Genomic DNA, 18,689 nt, shown 5'->3' on the forward strand with positions numbered 1-18,689 from the left:
GTTATCAGTGCAGTATTTCTGTGCTGATACTAATAAGGCTCAAATAAAATAGAATTAGGGCAGCATGTAGGATGTTGTGTTCTTAACTTTTAGAGAGGTTTGCAATTCCATGCACGAGAAGTTAAATAAAAAATATTCAAAGCCATTTCGGGCACTAGAAGATCTGAATATCCTTTCATAAAAATCCTTTATCCTTTTTTTTTTTTTTTGTACTCCCTCTTATCAAGACTGTTTCATACATAGAAGTCTGATTAAAATTTAAGCAGAGTGGTTTAATGAGTATTTCTGGAAATACATAATTGCATACTTCTGGTCACCAGCTTTTACTGGAAGTTTGTTTATTCCTGCATAAATACAACTGTTGCAGTATCTTAGGCTGGTTCAATGCACTAAAAGAGATGTTTTATTAAATAATTACATAAAGCATATTGACTCATGTTCCCCAGGACTGAAGCAATGTATTTCCCCTTTATTTCATGAATTTGTCATGATTATAATGACTCATTTTCAGAGGGAGATGTAATTTGTTACCTGGGAACACACTATCAATTTCTATTAAGAATTTGGACAAGATCTAACACAACCAGGGGGAGGGGAGTAAAAAGGATGAACAAAAGACAAAAAGCTTCCTTCCTTTAAACCAGAGATTTTTGCAGAGATCTAGAAGAGTCCAAGCGATCTATTCATGTCACGACAATGTCATGACATTTCAAGTCACTGATGCGAAAATTCCTTTGCGGTGTAAAAGTTAATTTCCATTTCCCTTTCATGCAATTCCCAGCTTTTTTTTTTTCTGAAAAACGGGGCAAAGCCTTGATGCCAGTTCGGAGTATATGACACAGAAGACACAAGGCCTTCATTTCCATAGGAGGGAAAGCAGGTCCGAAGCAGGTACCTCTGAATACTCAGTATGGAGAGGAAAAGCAAAGGGGATAACCAAAAAAAAACCTGTAACACAATAACCATAGTTTAGAAACTGGACATGCAATTCCCTGAGTGACAAGCACACACAGGCTCTTCATTCTAAATATTCACCTTCTGACATCACAACTCTGCCTTCTGGCCTTTTTCCTCAGGACCAATGCCCATTTCTCCCTTTCCTCTTCACAAATTTAACAGCTAAACAATCATGTTTTACATTTTGAGAGGTCTCCAGCAATGCACTGCTTTTCGCTTCCATCTCAAAGGCAATCTTTGTAATCACACAAGTTCCAAGCAAGAGCAAGAAAAGAAATTTCTCCATCCCAGGATTCTAAATACTTAATTTTTTTCCCCTCAAAAACAGTAGTGCAAAACTTTCATCACTGTCAGTAAGAGTCCTACCAAAGACAAAGATAGTAACGATTAAAGAAGAATTTAAAAGTTTGGAACTTGGTTAACACTTAATTTAAAAAAAAAGTAAAGGATTATGAATACATGGATGTTAAAAGCGGGGGTATAAAATAAAATATTTGAAATGAGATTTAAAACATTTAAGGCAAACTGATATGCTTTCAGAGTTTCAGAAGAGACTTATTTTGTGATCATTGTACTGTTATCCTAATTTTCCCCTGTGAAATCCACAAAGTTAAAATTTCTAAAAACATTTTAAATGTGATAAAACTATCAATTCAGAGAAAGTGATTCTACCAAACTGTGACCAGAAGCAGAGAGAATTAGGGGGTTTTGTATAAAAAGAACTTTCCATTATTTACAGAGAATAAATGCTTGATTTGGTTGCATTGAAAGGATGCATTTAATATTCAGGTTAGTCACAATATTTCACCTGACTGCATTGCCAATAAGATTCTAAAAGTTCAGGGGGAAAAAAAAAAAGTCTCAGCATTAACAGTATTTTCTATTTGATTTCCTTGGAGGAAAGGATTTGTCCATTCTAAACGGATCAATATCAAGAGGAAGAAATGCTCAGGGAAATAATTATTCATATAACCCTCTTAAAAATCTCTAAATGACAGAATTTCAAATGGGTACAAACAATAGAAACTTAATAGACTGTTTCATAGATGATACAGTAGGAAAAAAACTCAGATCATTCTCCAAGACTTTAAAATAGTACTTTTTGTTCACTAAATTTAGCAAGTAATATATTTTAATACTTGCAGGAATAGATCTGCTGGATTCAAAATTGACATTTTTAGATTACTCCTTTCCAAAATAGAACTGTGCTTTTAGATTACTGTCCATTTTAATGCCCTTATCAGAGCAGATTATTTTATGCTTTTATCATAGAGATGGCTCCAAGATGTCACGCAAAGAGTCTGAACTCAATTTACTCCTCCTGATGCATGTCCCACGCCCTTAGCTCTGCTACTCCTATAACCTTTGAGAGGCAGATTGAGAGACACCCAGAGCTCCATCTGCCCAAAGGAAACAGTTGAACCTTGGTTCATAAAGAGCTGAAAATTGCACTACGGATCCCAAACAGGCACCCTCAGATGCTCTGCTCCAAAGAATCAGCACCAGGAACACCTGTGTGGCAGCCAGGGAAAGGACAAGACTAAGCAGTATCTCACAATGTCCTCCTTGCACCTGGTTTACTGAGAGACAGTTCCACTTTTTAGGACTCGATCCAACAGAAGCCTCTCCCTGGGGGTAAGCAGAAGCCAAGATGTCTGTTACATGGCCAGGGTAGACAAAGAGTACATTTTTACTACATTTTGTTACAGAGAGAACTTGCGTGCAGCACATAGTTAGATATGCATTATTTAGTCAAACATGGCAGAAAATGCTGAATTTCGCACAGACTTGTATTTCAGATTGTTTGAAGCAACTAATGACATTATTCTACTGCAGACATCCACAAATAGCTGCTGACAAATATTTACTAGGTTGCCAGGTTTACTTTCATTGCCAGCAATGGCTGATGCATAAAAATGGAAGAATCTGTAGTGAGTCCCCTACAAACCAAAAAGCAAACTCAAAGCGCTGACAGTCAGAAGAAATAAGTCTGTATTCACTGATGGAGCAAACCTGAATGTCAAAACCCCTTAAAACAACCAGATACAAGCACTCCCCCTTCTTTTCCTCCTGTGCAATCTTTGCAGAACGGAACTGCACCTCAAACACAACATAAAAACAGAACCAGCCTCAGCCCTCGAGGAAAGCAGGACCCAGATTTTACATTCAGAGAGAATGCTTCATAAGTTTGTCCATGAAATACTGCCAAGAGTAAATTTCCATGTATAATTTGTCAGCAATTAGACCTATTCACTGCATCCTGCACACATTCACACAGATTTTCTTTTGTATCTCCTTGTTTTCTGCAAGATGTGACCTACTGCCAGTGCACCCCTTGCCTCACACCTCAGCCATGTACGCAATCTTCTTTCCAAACAGAGGATCCAGATACCCATGCTTTGGCTCTAGCTTTGCATCCAACAGCATAAGATTTGTGCCATTACTTCCATATCCATAAAAATAAATAGAGAAGAGACTGTGGCAAAGTTCTTTGTGACGTGTTATGAAAATATAAGGTCTGTAAGTAGAGTAATTATTAGTCATTATGGTCCCCAAGGACAGTACCAGTGGACACTGCAGTCCTAGATGCTGTACTAATAAAAACCAGTCAATGCTGTTCATTTGCCATGCAAAATTAAATTCAACTCAATTCATCAAAAAGTAAAATCCTACCTAGAAAAAACAAAATACAAATTGTTTGAAGAACAGCAATAAAAATTAACTACAGAAAAAAACAGTGATAAGTAATTCATTTTTCCTTCCAAAGAAGATGTAGGAACAACTTCAGAATAGAATTGAAATGCAACTTTCATCCCACCTCCTACATCTATAGTAGCACTAGCACTGTAGTAGTAGATTCAGTCTGCATGACAGTATTCGCTTTTTAGGCCATTATTTACTTTCCATGTGTACAGAAGAAAAAAAAAAGGCGTTTAACCCAAGCATTAAGATTATTTTTTTTTTCTAGGTGCAGAGGAAGCATAATTTACTGCCTACTTGCTATCTATTTTTAAAAAGATAAATACTCGGTATTGGCACAAATTTGTACTAAGTTTTCCAGCACTTTCATATGGAACTGCTAGAGTTCAGGCTTCATCTCAATTAAAGGGAGACGCAGGAGACTAAAAGCGAACCATTAGAAGAATGAGAATGAAACAGAACCAAAAAAAAAAATTAATTATCAAAGAAAGGGAGGCAATGAACCGGTAAGAGCCGTGGAAAGCACTGCCTTATTTCTTGACATCTGATTCTGAAGTCAGCTGTGCCGCAGCCTGTCTCTGTCTCTCCACAGTAACATGGCAGCCCTGTCAGGTCATTATTAGGACTTCTCATTTCTCTTATTTGCCTCTTCTGATTTTCTTAATTAGGTCTGAGAACATGACCTTTCTTACAGATTGCCACCTTTAGCTGCCAACAGATGAGACAACGTTATGCGCACAGGTCAAAATCAATATCTAAACCCTCTGGTTACTGCTGTGGTTTTTGGCACTGAAGAAAGCAGATCTCTAGACTCACAAGGCTTATTTTAGTCAGACATCTGTGAGCTTGGTTAGAATCTAGGGAGAAACAGCAATAATTCATGTATAAGAGCATAGGGTGTGAGCAGAGATAGAAAGGCTGATTTTTCAGTTATAAAACTATGTGTTACACACATATGTGCACACTCGAAAACAACCAATCCAGGAAACAAAGTCTTCTTTTTTAATCTTAATTTGAGAGGAAGCACAAGGATAAAGATAACAGATTATGAAAGTCATCTAAAGAAATCCCACTTTTCACAGTATCAAATAAAAAAAAATACCCAACAGACAGCAATCTACTTCCCAAAGCTTCCAATTCAAAGCAGCTGTCAGTCCCAGAAGCTTTTTATTTATCCCAAAGAGGCAAAACACCCAAATAAGATTTAGTGTTACTGGCATCCAACGCCACTCCATCTTTCCAATTCTAATCCAATCCCTAATATGAAAGAGACTATAAAGCAACCATTTAGCTACTCAAATAAATACCCTCTGCTGTCTCATCTGACTTTCTGCCTCAGATCGATACAAGTATGCTGAATGGGAGAAAAAGAACAGAGTAACTGATCCCCGACTCTGAAACATGCTTCCCTTTATATGCAGGGTAAGTATCACTCTTAACGGCAGCTTTTTGAAATAATTCAGAATCTAATATATTCAATTAGCTCTCCTTCTTGGACAAAGGCTATCACCATACATTATCATGGAAAATGTAATTCAGCGTTTTAATTCTTTTAGCCTTATACAGATTGAATAGCTTATGTAGACTACTATTCTCTCTTCAGCAGGAAGATAAATCATGTCATGATTTTCAAAGCAATGAAGAAGTAGCCCTGAAACCCAGTAACACCATTACTTATCTGTGACTTAGCAAAAAGACTCATCTGAACATTAGTAGTGCAGAAGAGGAGCTAATTGGCATTTTAAGAACCACAGCAGAACCTACAGAGTAGGTGTTGGGCAGGGATATGGCCACACATCCTTCTCTGGTATTCTGTTTTGGGAGGGGCTATCCATCAGCAGACACCGTAGATGTGACTGAGCCACCAAGGTATAGGAACCTGGGGGAGACCAGGGAAGCAAGGAGAATTTAAATTTAAAAAGAAAGAATTAAACCCTGAATGGGTTAAATGGCAGAAGAACTCTGCACCAACACAATTTAGAAAACAGAGGATTTAGGGGGAAAAGGCAGCCTGCCCCTTGAGAGGGTAGCATAAAAGAGGCATTTAATTAACAGCATAGGGGTTGGTTTTTTTTAAGGAGGGAAGTTAGAGAAAATCATATTTGATTGAAAAAAATGGAGGAAAAAATTTAGACAATAAAGAGAGACAACCTGAAACAAATCCTCAAAAGACTCTGAACAGTATGTGCTTCTTTGCCTCCCTGGTTTATATCCTGGCAGTCTGCTTTACCACATTTGCATTTCCCCAAATACTTCTTCCACCTACCTGCCTGTTAAGGAGTCATTCTTGCCTGGCACGGTCCCTTAGGGCCACGCTGCAGTACAGAGGCACCTGTCAGATGAGCAACCCTACTCCTCCGTGAACACCTTTCCTTTCCTTTGCACTCCCCTTCTTCCGCAGTTCAAGGCCCTCAAGCTCCCAACACCACCTAGGAGCCACCCCAACACCCCTCCTAGCTTGATCCAAAGAGACCCCCTACTTCTCAGGGATGTCTCACAAGAGGACACCCAATCAAGTAAACCACCACCACCACACCCCAAAACCAAGGATGCAGCCCTCCCACTGCCCAACCTGGGTATAGTAACCCAACTGCTTGATTCTTCCCCAGGAGCACCGGGAAGGAGTCACCTAGTCCAGGGTCTCTCAATAATACCTTCTCATCTACTTTCATCACATCCAAGAAACACAATTTGCTGACCTCTCCTCTATGTCTGGATCCTACTTAGCTGCTTTGTTGTAAGCATTACATAGAAAGTAATGACTACTTTAATTGTAATTAGCTACAGAAAACTTGTCATTTGTTATGAGGCTTATTAATAGTCTCACATGCAAAACACAACATTGCCAAGTTGGACAGATCCAAGTAAGAGGTGAATTACACACTGCTTCAAAAAGATTGCATATTATACAGCTGTTTACAGTTTAAAAGACTTTAAAAATTATATTTTCTAGTTTGCAAAATTTGCCTAACCAAAAATATTTTTTATGGACCCCTATTTATTCCCTTGCCCCTTACTGCAAGCAAATGGTAAAACAAGTCTAGGGCAGTTCCTTGGTTTTCAGTATAACTGTTTCAGTAATTCCTAGACAGCTAATGCATATTAGCATGAGAGATTATTCCACTAATAAGGTTTAAATTAATCTATTGCAAAAGTACTGCCTCAGAGAGTTGCCAACAATCTGACCAGCAACACACTCATTTTTTCCTCTCAGAACTCACTGTTTACTTTCCAGCTACACCATGCTCACTTAGCATTAAATAGCTTAATTTACTTCTATTACTTCTGCATTGTGTTTTCTCTGGGCCTTTTTTTATCATCATAAATTTTGTCCTTTCAAAGCTGTATATCTTCTTTGCCTACATGCTAGCTTCTCTCTTATCCACTTAAATAAACACTAGATCATCTATATTGAGTACATCTTTCCTGATGATCTTTTGCCATGTGTTTATTTCTCTTCTACCTCAACTAATATGAGTGATATATGGTTCTCAATTTGGCATCAGCCAACAATTGATCATAGCGTTCCGTTCAAACGTAGATAGCAATTACTACTATAAACTCCCTGTTTCAGAGATTTATATGGTGGTGACATGGCTGGATTCCACTCCTACCATGAGATTTCACAATAGTGTCACATGTAGTAAGTCAAAATTTTTCCAATATAAATTACATCTTATGGCTGAAAACCACAGTATAAAATTGCTTACGCTGACACTGCAAAAATATGAATTCCAAAGGCAAGTTGGAGCAAAGTCTTAAATTGCATTGGTGTTGGCAAAAATTGTGGAATTTTAAGCCTGTTTTTTATTAAATCTACTGATTGATGTCTGAACACAAAGAGATAATAGTGTTCCCCAAAGTAGGTAGTACATCCTAAGTGAGGAATAATACTAATTACCATAAAGGATTACTGACAAATGTTATTGTGATCATTCAAATTCAAAAGATACTCATACCACATGTTTTAAGAGCTGTGTAAATTTTACAGCAATATTTTCTTTTCTTACACACACTATGCTACAGCATGATACACTGCCTTACCAGCAGAAAGACTAAGCCTAGCATTAAGTTGATTCACTGATCAGTGGAGTATTTTCTTTTCTTGAAGTTCTATGGCAGGTCAATAAAGCCATTTGTAATTAACTGTTTCATTAGCTTTCCGCATAGAAAAGCCAGGAGAAACATTTGTAACTTTTGTTTCATTTGGGCAACAATGGGAACTTTCCTACAGCCATTAGTTCCCTCATTTGTTGTATTCTGTTTGTGCCTGAATATGGGATACTGTACTGTCTCTCACAGTATTTGAGATGAGAAGCTTCATATATTCTCATATTTAATGCTATGGCCTTAAACAAAGACGTCAGTGGGCTTTTTTTCTCCTCTTCCATGTTAGAATGTGGCTATTCATACTTAAGTGCCTCTTGTATTAATTGTAGTTATTCATAGTTGTATTGATTAATAGTTAATGAGGGGTTTTTGTGCTCAAAAATATTCTCAACAGTGCAGAGAGGAAACTGGAATTTCAGTATTTAAAAAAAATGTGATTTGAAAATATACTAATGTTCCAAACTGCAACGAACCCAAAGAGTTTTGAATTTGCTGAAAAACACAGAAGTCACACTCAATTTTGTTTCAATAAAATATTTTCCATTCTATTTTATAATGAAATAAGTAAATTGTAAAACAAAAACTTACTTTACATTTAAAAAAATATTTTTAATTACTATCTGATTGTCAAAGATATTTATCAACTCTAATTTTATATGTTAAAATTAATTTTGTGGTGGTGGATCGCTTTAAAGATGACAAAAATGGTTTCACTAGTGATCTGCCAACAGCTAAGTGATGGGACAGTCCCAAAATTACCCAGAGCCAAAGAGCCTCAACACCCTATGTACACAGCTTTTTACTTCTTCAGCTCCAGGTCTCATGTCCCTTGCAAATCAATTAATTGTCTCCATCACAGTAATTACGGCATTCTTAAAAACAAATTGACTTGTCAAGTTAGTTCCTCCATGACATCCTCAGCATTTTCAGTGACGTTTCTTTTAACAGAGAATGACAGCAGGCAGAAAACCCAGGGAGCTTCCACCTGCTCCAGTTCCCCCCTCCCTATAGGGACTGCAACTAAGCCACATTTCTATTTCCTCCTGTTTAAAAGCATACAAGGAAAACACCAATACAGGAAAATAGCAATTCATATTCTTTATCTCATTTTATCACCACTGTTGACACGGAGAATCATCTCATCTCTGGCAATTTTTTCACAGTTTTCACATTAGGACTAAAAAAAGAACCTTAAAAAATAGTAATTTCCCACAGAAGCCATGGCCACCTACTAACTCCAGTCTCATGGCTCCAAGGGAATTCCCTTTAGCAAGACCAAAGTGACACACAAATAACAATCCAGTCTGGCTGCTCCTAACCCGAGCAGTGCAGCCTCACAGCTGACTTAATCCAACTGTTAAATGGTACAGTGTGCAATCCCAAGGTGAAAGACAGGTAACATTTAAACCAGCAAGTTTGAAAGAAAGGGATTTGACCCTCAAGGGAATGCTCTACACAACAGAGAATAAGATACAAGGCAAAGCCCTTCTACTCCCATGACTCCTTGAATGTAGCTTATTTTCTTCCTCTTAATAAAAGGCTATCTTTCTCTCTACAAAGATCATGAAACAGTGATCAGCATACGTTCATGAAACAGTGATCAGTATATACTGTCCTAAATCCCCACCTGATGTGCTGCACGTTTTCTGCTGGTATTGCTGGTAGAGCCCCTTGAGTCGTGTTAACACACCTCCGAGCCCTTAATAGAAGCACAGCAATGTACACCAGTGGAAACTGAGCTATAACGACCCTGTGATGATTTATACCAGCCAAGTGTCAGAACCCACCAGGGGAAAGAGAGACAAACAGTCTTGAAATGATCGCATCAAGAAAAATGTTCTTTTCCTCGAGCACAATGGCTAGAATAACTAAAACTAACACTGTTCTACTGATAAAGGAGACTACTGAAGAGCTGTAGGAAAACTGAAGTACCCATCAGCTCCTCACTGTTACAAGGCAACACTGAAACAGAGATCCTGGAGAAAAATCTAACTCACACCATGAAAATTTCTCTGCATTATTGTTACCATGAGTCTGTGAGAGCCTGTGCTCAGCTCAAGGGCTGTCACGAACACTGCTATAGATATTTTCCTCAGGGATGTTCTGTAGATCACATCACCAGTCTACAGTTGTGAAATGTTCCTCCAGCAAAATTATCAGCAGGTTGCTACTATCTGCAGCAGGTGAGAAAAGCTTCCTTACCCCCTTCTTTTGGTCTCCTGCTTCTCCCCTCCCACTTTTATTTCTTTTTTCACAATTTTTTCAGCTTAATGGCTCAAAACTGACATATGGCCACTCCTTCCATTGCTTTATCAGTGCCGTGGCAAAGTAATATGTGAAAACCCTGCACAGGAACCTGCAGCCTGGGCCCTTTTCATGACAAACAAATATTTAAGGACAGGTCTCACAAGGCTTTTTTGCTTGATCTCATTTGTTGTTATTTCAAGTCTGTAGCTTTATATAAAATGAAAACCTCTCTAGGGAATTAAATATCAAATAAGATTATGGTTTTTTCCACAGCATCCAATAGTTGGACTACTTGTCCTTGAGTTATTGAGCAAAATACTTTAAAATTGATAAAAACCTGTGTAGTGTATTTTTACAAAGGTAATGCGGCTTTATGTTTTTATCCAGATATTTCAATTCACATAATTTTCTTTTAATAGCTAGATATTCCTTTATAACATATGCATATTTTGAAGTAACTAATAAAAATTAAATTTTACAGGATAAATTTTAAATACTAACCACTGAGGAGATAAGTATAGATGTTACAGGTTTAGAATGTGTCACAGGTAAGCAGACATGTAATTAGTTGATGGTACAGTCTGATAACATGTAATTAAGAAGTGGGCTGTTGGAATCCTCTTTAAGGTTTCACTAGCAATTCATTAACACTAAGAACTATTGAGGCACGGAACCTTAACATACTTAGTTTAGGAATATTTTCTTGGTAGCCTAATCTAGCAGAAGAAGCAGCAGACAAAACAGGACAGTATTGGGACTTTAACTGCCTGAGTATGTTAGTTCTTTTGCTGGCTTGTGACCTGTTCCCACAGAGGTGAACAAGAATTACGTCAGAGTCTACATTTCCAGATTTCTCCCTATCCTTTCTTCTATATTACGGACTTACCAAGCAAGCATCAAAACAGCATCTTCAATTGCTTCACCTTCCTCTAAAGCAACTATTGCCAAACCACGCATGGATCACCACATACCCACTCAATACTTTCTGGTGGAATAAGATTTAGTGAGTCACTGCCTGTCTCTCTGCCACCCGCTATATTGGGTTAGAAGCAGTTGAGAAAAGCCTATTGTACTTCCTAGTTGTTCATGTGAAGAATTACCATTAGCAGACGTACACCGTTCCGCCAACAGGGAAAGCAAGAGAGCCTTGCCCCAAGGAAGATATTCATGGGAAGTCAGGTGAAGCAGTTTTCCTCAGTGCTCTAAAGAGGTTCTGCTCTCTGCTTCTGCCTGTCCTCCTGAACTCTAAGGATGGAGAATTAAGAAAAATAACACAGATTTCTGACACCAAAAACCTCAGCCTCTCCCAGCGCAGAGACAGACCCTTCTGGCTAGGACTCATCAGCAAACTTTACATGCACTGAGGCCAGCTATTACAGACATAGGTACACTAATTCAATATGCTTGAAAGCACCCATTTCTTTGCTTCTCCACCCCCAACCATTAAGTAATAATTAAGGGGTGGAATTGGAACTAGTATACTGACCTCATCGACGTTCTCAAATGCATTGATGACATCATATGGCAAGCATGAGAGCAGATCAATCACAAACCAGGTCTTCAGGTAATTCATGCGAATCAGTTTTGGGTCAGAGATCACCTCTCCTGCTGGCCCCACAAAGGTGGTATGGAAATTAAGTACAATGTCCACCAAAAAAATTACATCTACAATGCTGTCGACTACTAGCCAGGCCACATTGTTCTGTTTGGTTTTAAAGGAGACATTGTAAGGGACCAAAATAGCCGTGTAGAAAGTTAAAATCAAGATGATCCAGTCCCAGGTAGTCTTGAAAACACAATAATGCAAAATTATATGCGGCGGAGTCTTTGGTGCCTCTTGTTTGTACTGCGGGAGGATTTCAGAGCCCAGCTGCAGCACCTGCAGTGACAGAGATTTCAGGGGAAAAAGAAAACATGTTTAATTTTTTGGTGTTATTTTTCACATTGTAGATTCTCAAGCTCAGTACAGCAGTTAATAAAAATACATGTCCACTAACTCCATTACCACCAAACAGTAAGTAAGTCAGGGTAAGTATTCTGTTAAACAAATGTGCATCAACCTAAGAACAGTTGTTCTTCTAATGCCATTACTTTTTTTTTTACATTAAGCCTAATGTGCTGGATTTCCTAGACATACAGAAAAGAGACAGCTCCTTCAGCAGTCTATCTAAATAGATGGGACAGATAAATGATGGGAAGGCAGGCAGTTGCAAATAGAAATCAATGGTAAAACCAGGAACAAAACCACAATCTCTGAGCTCCAGTCCAGCACCAGGACCACTGGACCACATTGTTTTTCAACATTGTCTATTTAAGGCTTCACTATACTGTATCTGACACAGTCTTGTACTACAATCCATCATGAATGCACAGGCCTTTGTTCCTCTTCTCTGGGCCATGCAGGACCAAAGCCTATGGATAACTACCATTAGCCTCAATAAACTCTTTTTGAACTTGAACTTTTCACTTAGAGACGATCAGTGTCTTCACTATCTGATGGTTCGCAGTCAAGTTACAACACAGGTCTGAATTCAAAAAGGCCCTACAGCTTTTTTGATCTGTCAGCATGTGTTTTAAACTCTGGATGTCAGGCTGAGCACGTGCTCCAGGTCTTTTCAGTAACTGCAATCTTGATCAGTGCTGCCCATTTTAAGTCTACTACCTCTCCAGTTCTGCATACTATTGCAAAAAAAGAGTATGATCATGTATTTTACTCCTAGGAACTGAAGTTTCTTATGCATAGCTATGAACAGGAATGTAATTGTTTACATCTATAGATACATAAGGATGAAACCAACACGAAAGATCGGTCTCCAAATCAAGAAAAGTTAAATTTTAAAATGAAATTTACTCTGGTAGAGTTACGGGTGAAAACTGAAAGGAATATGGAGGTTTGCTAATGCCAAACTCCTAGAACCTGGGAGCACTGTTTAGAAGCATGGTTCCTTCTTCACATTTACACATAGTCCAGAGCAACAGGGAGCAGAGAAGGAAATTAAATGACCAACTTCTCAGGGAAAAGATCAGACAGCATAGCTGTAATAGGAGGATGCCTTCCTTTCATGCTCCTTATCTCAGCTTTTTTAATGTCAATTATTTAGACCGGATTTTTATCTGCAGGCTTTTCTGAGTCTGCTTTGCTTTTTTTTTTTTTTTTTTTTTTTGTGAACTGGTGGGCTTTCTTCCAACAGATTAAGCCAAAGGCAACAAAAGAAAACAATCAGCTACTAGAGTCCCACTTGGACAAAACAGCCTCAGATCAAGTTCCCTGCTGCTTTGAACTTCACATCATCACTTACTCTTGTGCACAACAGGGGTGAGATCACAGTCCCTTGCACAAGTGTAAATGACATGGGAGTTGCAAGCCTGCTGACTTTGAGCTCAGTGTGTTCTCCAAAAAAGTAGCATGACCTGCTCAGAGACCTGCATGTTAGCGCAAAAGCACCAACAGTTAAAAAAAAAAACACACAAAAAACCCAAAACAAGACAATTTAAGATAATTTAGTAATTTTGTTTTGCTGAGTTTCTAGAATGACAGCGAAGAGAGAAAAGGAGTATTCTCCCCTAAATACCACCCTCCCAGACCCAACTAGGACCCAGATATGGCCACTGCAGTATTAAGTACTCTGCCATTCCTGACCCTGATTCACACAGGTGCTCTGTACTACCCAAAAAAAGGAAAAAAAAAATAAATAAAAGTTGCCTTATGGTGAGAGAACCTAGAAGCAGTTTTTTCTCTGCAGAAGGCACTGGCCAGCCAATGTAGACCCCAGAAGTCCCTGGTAGTGACTGGAAGAGACATAGAGTGTATACCAAGTTAGTATGTGTACTCAGCAGCGTTACTTTCAGGGCCTGCTTGCAGTCCCTGCAACAAATGTTAGCATGTATTTGCGACAAAAGCTCTGCTCTGAGATCAATACTGCAAATACTTCCTGCTCTCCCTTTGAACATCACAGCTGTATCTGAATCAGAAGGAAAAAACTGAGCTACTACGGCTTTTATGCAGATTTGCATGAGTAGCAGCTCTAACATAAGATCCCAAGCCTGAAATAAGCTTCACTGGGCAAGAAGAATCCTCTGCAGTATTTGCTCACTGGAATAACTGATCAGCAAAACCAAGCACTTTCTATTGTGTAGTAACATCCTTCAGTCGGTTAACTGGATTTCAGTTCTAAGGCTCAGATCTTACAGCATGGGGAGATTCTATCACCTCCTAAACACAGGGTGAAAACATCATGTCTTCTTTTGCAATCACATGTCTCCTAGAGCTTTTTTTTTTTAATTTGGCCTCTAATATTAAATGAAAAAGTCAAATACTGTGGCAACCATTCTAATCAGGACAGGAGCCTCATCTATGAACACTGATTAGTTCTTCTCAGGTGGATTCTTACAGAGGTTCTAGTTTGACAATTGTATAGTGCATTCCATTTAACCAACTCCAAGAACTTGTGGAAATTCTTCAACATCCAAACTAAAGTTACTAGAAAATGTACTAATGTATTCCCATAGACCTGAATTACAGGAGCAAAGGCAAGAGCAATATCTGGCAATAAAGAAGGGGCCAAATTATGGTGTCCATTATTTTACTGTAAATACCCTCCAAAAAAATTTACAGTAAAGCCAGTGGAGCTGCAGTGATATAAAACTAAACTGAATGCAGACATAGACAGATTTCTAATCTCAATTTGTTAAGAAAATAAACAATGTTGCTGCTTCAGTGTTTTAAAATGTCATCACTAAATACAAAGCACCGTCCCCTACCTTGTTTGAGATTCAAAGGGCTACAGCACGGGAAAATAAAAGGATTAACATCTGCTGCTTTATTTTTTTAGAAAGCAAATGAACTCTAAACTATCTGAATGGCTAGGGACCTTATTAATAAGTCTTTTGAACTTCTGTTACCACACTGAAGCCTCTGGTAAAGTTCTAGCAATGGCTCTGTTATCCTTCTTGATACCCCTTAGACTGCTCCTGGCTGTATCACTGGTACCCACATGAAACAACAGCAGTGGATAGTTGCCAGATGACTGTACAAGGCTTGGTAGTCTTTCAGTGACATCCCTGATATGAGTTCCCAGTCAGCAGCACACCTCTCTAGAGACTGCATAATGGTACACATGGGTGCCTCTATGCCTCTCAGAGGAAAGTCACCGACTGTAACCCATCACCTTTACTTAGTTGTGCTGGTTGTTATATGGGGAGCTGATGGAGCTGCCTTACTCAGCTCCAGGGTCTTCTGATATGCCAGGCCTTTCCTCTTCACTCTTCAGAGTGGTAAAGGGTTCTGCAAGGGCACCTCAGACTTCAGGGAAAGCCTCTTCCTCCTGCTGGGCATTGCCATCTCAAGCTTGCACTCTGCTGCATTACTGTCCCCCCTCCCTTCTGTGTGTGCTGGTATGAGAGTTTTTGGCTGTTTGGCCATGGGCTGTGGATCCACTTCATGCTGTGTTTAGACCAGCTATCTAAATCCTTCTCAGCCTCACTGATGTTATACAGCCTTCTTACCACCTTCTGCAGCTCATCCATCTGCTCCAGGAGGTCCTTCACCTGGGCACACCTATTGCAGGCAGGTCTGCCACCCATACCTGCCCTGGGAGAAAGGACAGCACTTCTCACAGTCTGAGGTCTGCACTGCAGCCCCTCCTTCAGCAGGTCCGTCTGGGTGGAGGCACTGGCCATCACTAGGGTAGACGGTGCGGAGACCCCCAACCAGAGGTGCAGCCTTTGCTCTCAGACAAGGGCCCACATTCTGCCATAGGGAGATACAGAAATAACAGGAGGTCTTCTGCAGAGCTTAGTGCTAAAGCTCCAGGTTCTGTTAGGATGCTGAGCTGGAAGCTAGGAGAGCTCTTTTCTCCACTTTTCACACCGAGGGCCACACACTGTCTATTTCTTCTCCTTTCCTCCAGACACACACGCTGGGTCATCTGGAGATTAAGAACTATAAACCCCACTCCCTCTACGCCATATAGTAAAGCCAGACAGATGGAAAGAGAAGCACCTTCTGCCCTTTCCAAGGTGCTCTTGCTGCACTCCAGCCTCTAGGGAGAGTAATGCCAACCTGGGACACAGTATTTGCTGAAGCCATCAGGTGGGGTTACCCACCCATGAGTTAACTAGACTCAAAATGCTTGTAAAGGTACTTCCCCTGGAGGGAGGGGTGGGGGAGGGAACCCGCAGGAAACCCAAACCCAAGAGATGAGTATAAAAGTAACCTTTAAGAGTGCACACAACTATACAAACTGATATGCTGAGCTTCCATCCATATGCACTGAACAAATATTTCATCACTATTATTTTCTATATAACTGAAACAGCCCTGGTTTTGGAAGGTTTTTCTCTATTATTCAGTTATACCACAGTAAAAGAAATATTTGTTTCAGAAAGTTATTAATGAAAGTATTATTCCAATTACTTATGATTCATCAGCCACTACAGTTGTATTATCTGCATTTATTATTTGTGGTAACGATGCATGATGTTTTAATAGCTCTCTAAAGGCAAAGAATATTATTTCAAGAGCAGAAATGACAGATTTCATCATGGGTTTCACAAGGCTGTGTTTCATTTTTTTAACTTAACAAAACAAAAAAGTCCTCCGAGATTCTTTTTTTAAAAAAACCCAAAAAGTTACTATATCACCAGTCAGGATTTATAAAAGTGCATCAACAAGCAGTTATAATGATTTATTTTTAAAGCTGCATGACTAGGGAAAAAACCCTCACATTCATTTTCAGCTTAATCTCTCCCTTTTGTGTTTTCAACTGCACGTATTTGCTTTCTCTCACCCTCCTTTGCTTTTGTTTCCACAGGCACCCACACAAATTGCTCCCAAGCCAAGCGCTAGGTGCTAAGCCTCAACTTGAAGTAGATTTTAATGGCCATTTTAAGTCCCTGGTAAATAAGGTTTAAACAAAAATGGCAGAAGTTATGTTATTAAGCAGTGCTGCTAAGCACCATTGTAATTTTTTTCTGCTTTTACTTCTCATAACTATCACATTTTTTAAATTATGACATAATCTTGTTTACCCAGAACTGCCTGGTAAATACACAGAATGCATCAGCTAACACAGTAAGAGCAGAGGACACGTGTACTATGCAGTGACCAGGAAGAATGGTTCCTACAATCAGCTCCTGAGTGATAAAGACACAGAAATAGATCAATTACTTTACACTCGTATTGCAAAATGTACTCAGAGTTACCTAACACCCTTGCATTAATTGCATAATTAGTTTAAGCACTTTTCATACGACTGCTGTTAGAGAAGTCAGGCTAACCAAATCTACACATACTGGCAAAAGCCAGAGATTTAGGCTTAACAGACACTGCTTGCATTATCCATAGCCTCTGGATAAAACAAAGTTTTATTTTCAACTTTTTTCAACTAATATTTTCTAAAGGGCAATTTATAAGCTTCTGTGGCAGGCTCCTCTTTTTGTGTTTGTACAGTATCTTGCCCCACTCAGGTACTAGGACACAACTAGCTCCTCAGATATTAAAAAATCTAAGTGATAAAGAATTAAAAGTGACATAAGTAATATTCCAATAAATGAAGAGCCTTCTTGAGCAAAGACGACTGATGTGAACTGCCACAGCAGGAAAAGAAAAAGGATGAATTTTAATTTTAACTTAAGTTTTCAAACTGAGGCTACCTCAGAGATGAAGAAAAATTTTTTAAAAAGTGTGTGTGTGTGTGTGTAAGATTTTAAAATACAACAAAGAACAGTTGAAGATCCTGTGTTCAATATTATCGAGACATTTTTCCAGTATAAGAAGCCTGGCATCCCCATATGTTTTCAAAGGACAAAAAGTGGGCCTGTCTGTATGATTATCTGCACTCTGCTTTTCTCTGGTGTAGTTCTATTGACTTAAGTGGAGTTACAGCAGATATACAACAAGGTACCTAACATTGCAGTTGGGGCTAATGTTCTTTTTAGAATAATGACTGCAATATTCAGTCGACAATTAAAGACACTCATTTCAGACACGTAAACTATACACTTGCCCTTTATTATTTGTAATGAATCAGCTGGCTGTGCCAGTTAGAATACTTGCAAAGACTTGTTGAGCACACCAACTTGCAAGAAGTTTCAGTAATGTGTAGTCACTTAGGCTCAGGCTGAGGTTTACTGAGCCAAACAGAATAACCTCAGACCCTTTGCCTTACATTCCACTGCCTACATTTTAGCCTGAAATAAAATTCAAGGGTAGACATCTAAAGAAAAGAAAGGATTATTTGATGCTAAACCTTAAGCAGGATTAGGTGGGAGACTATTTCAAATTCCAGGACACTGAAGCAACTCCAAGGTGGACGTGATAATCGCAGGGTATTCCTACAGTATCATGTCCGTGTGAATGTCTGCCCCTCCTCTCTAACACGATCTATTTTATTTCTGTACTTCCAACAGAAATCAGTTTTCCACTCAAGTGCATCTGCGTTAAATACTGAATAGGTAAAATCCCGTCCATAGGAATTTCATCATTACGTGTGATAATAGTACAGGTCTGGGCAGGAGTTGTTTAATTTGCACAGAAACTAAGACATGTAGAGGGAAAATTAACAGAGTTCTGAATATATGGAGACCCTACAAGGCCCATCAATGGCTTATACCTCCAGCTACCCAGGAAGATTAAGAATTACTGACAAGAGTCACAGCTGCTGCCATGGCATCCA

The 18,689-nt window shown here is 39.0% G+C and overlaps 1 protein-coding gene across 2 annotated transcripts in view; it reads right to left on the reverse strand.

Annotated features, from left to right (window-relative positions):
* Positions 1–18,689, reverse strand: part of KCNH1 (potassium voltage-gated channel subfamily H member 1) — a gene marked incomplete at both ends in the record, with an annotated part of 179,253 nt that overhangs the window by 127,090 nt on the left and 33,474 nt on the right. The window contains one exon of one of the 2 annotated variants that reach the window (XM_084261532.1): positions 11,501–11,893. In XM_084261532.1, coding sequence (XP_084117658.1) covers positions 11,501–11,893 — 393 coding nt within the window. Of the gene's footprint in view, positions 1–11,434; positions 11,894–18,689 lie in introns of both variants that reach the window. The other variant, XM_084261531.1, reaches the window with a different exon arrangement.

Source organism: Gallinula chloropus (genome assembly GCF_964237585.1).
Source record: "Gallinula chloropus genome assembly, chromosome: 3".
Taxonomy (NCBI): Eukaryota; Metazoa; Chordata; class Aves; order Gruiformes; family Rallidae; genus Gallinula; species Gallinula chloropus.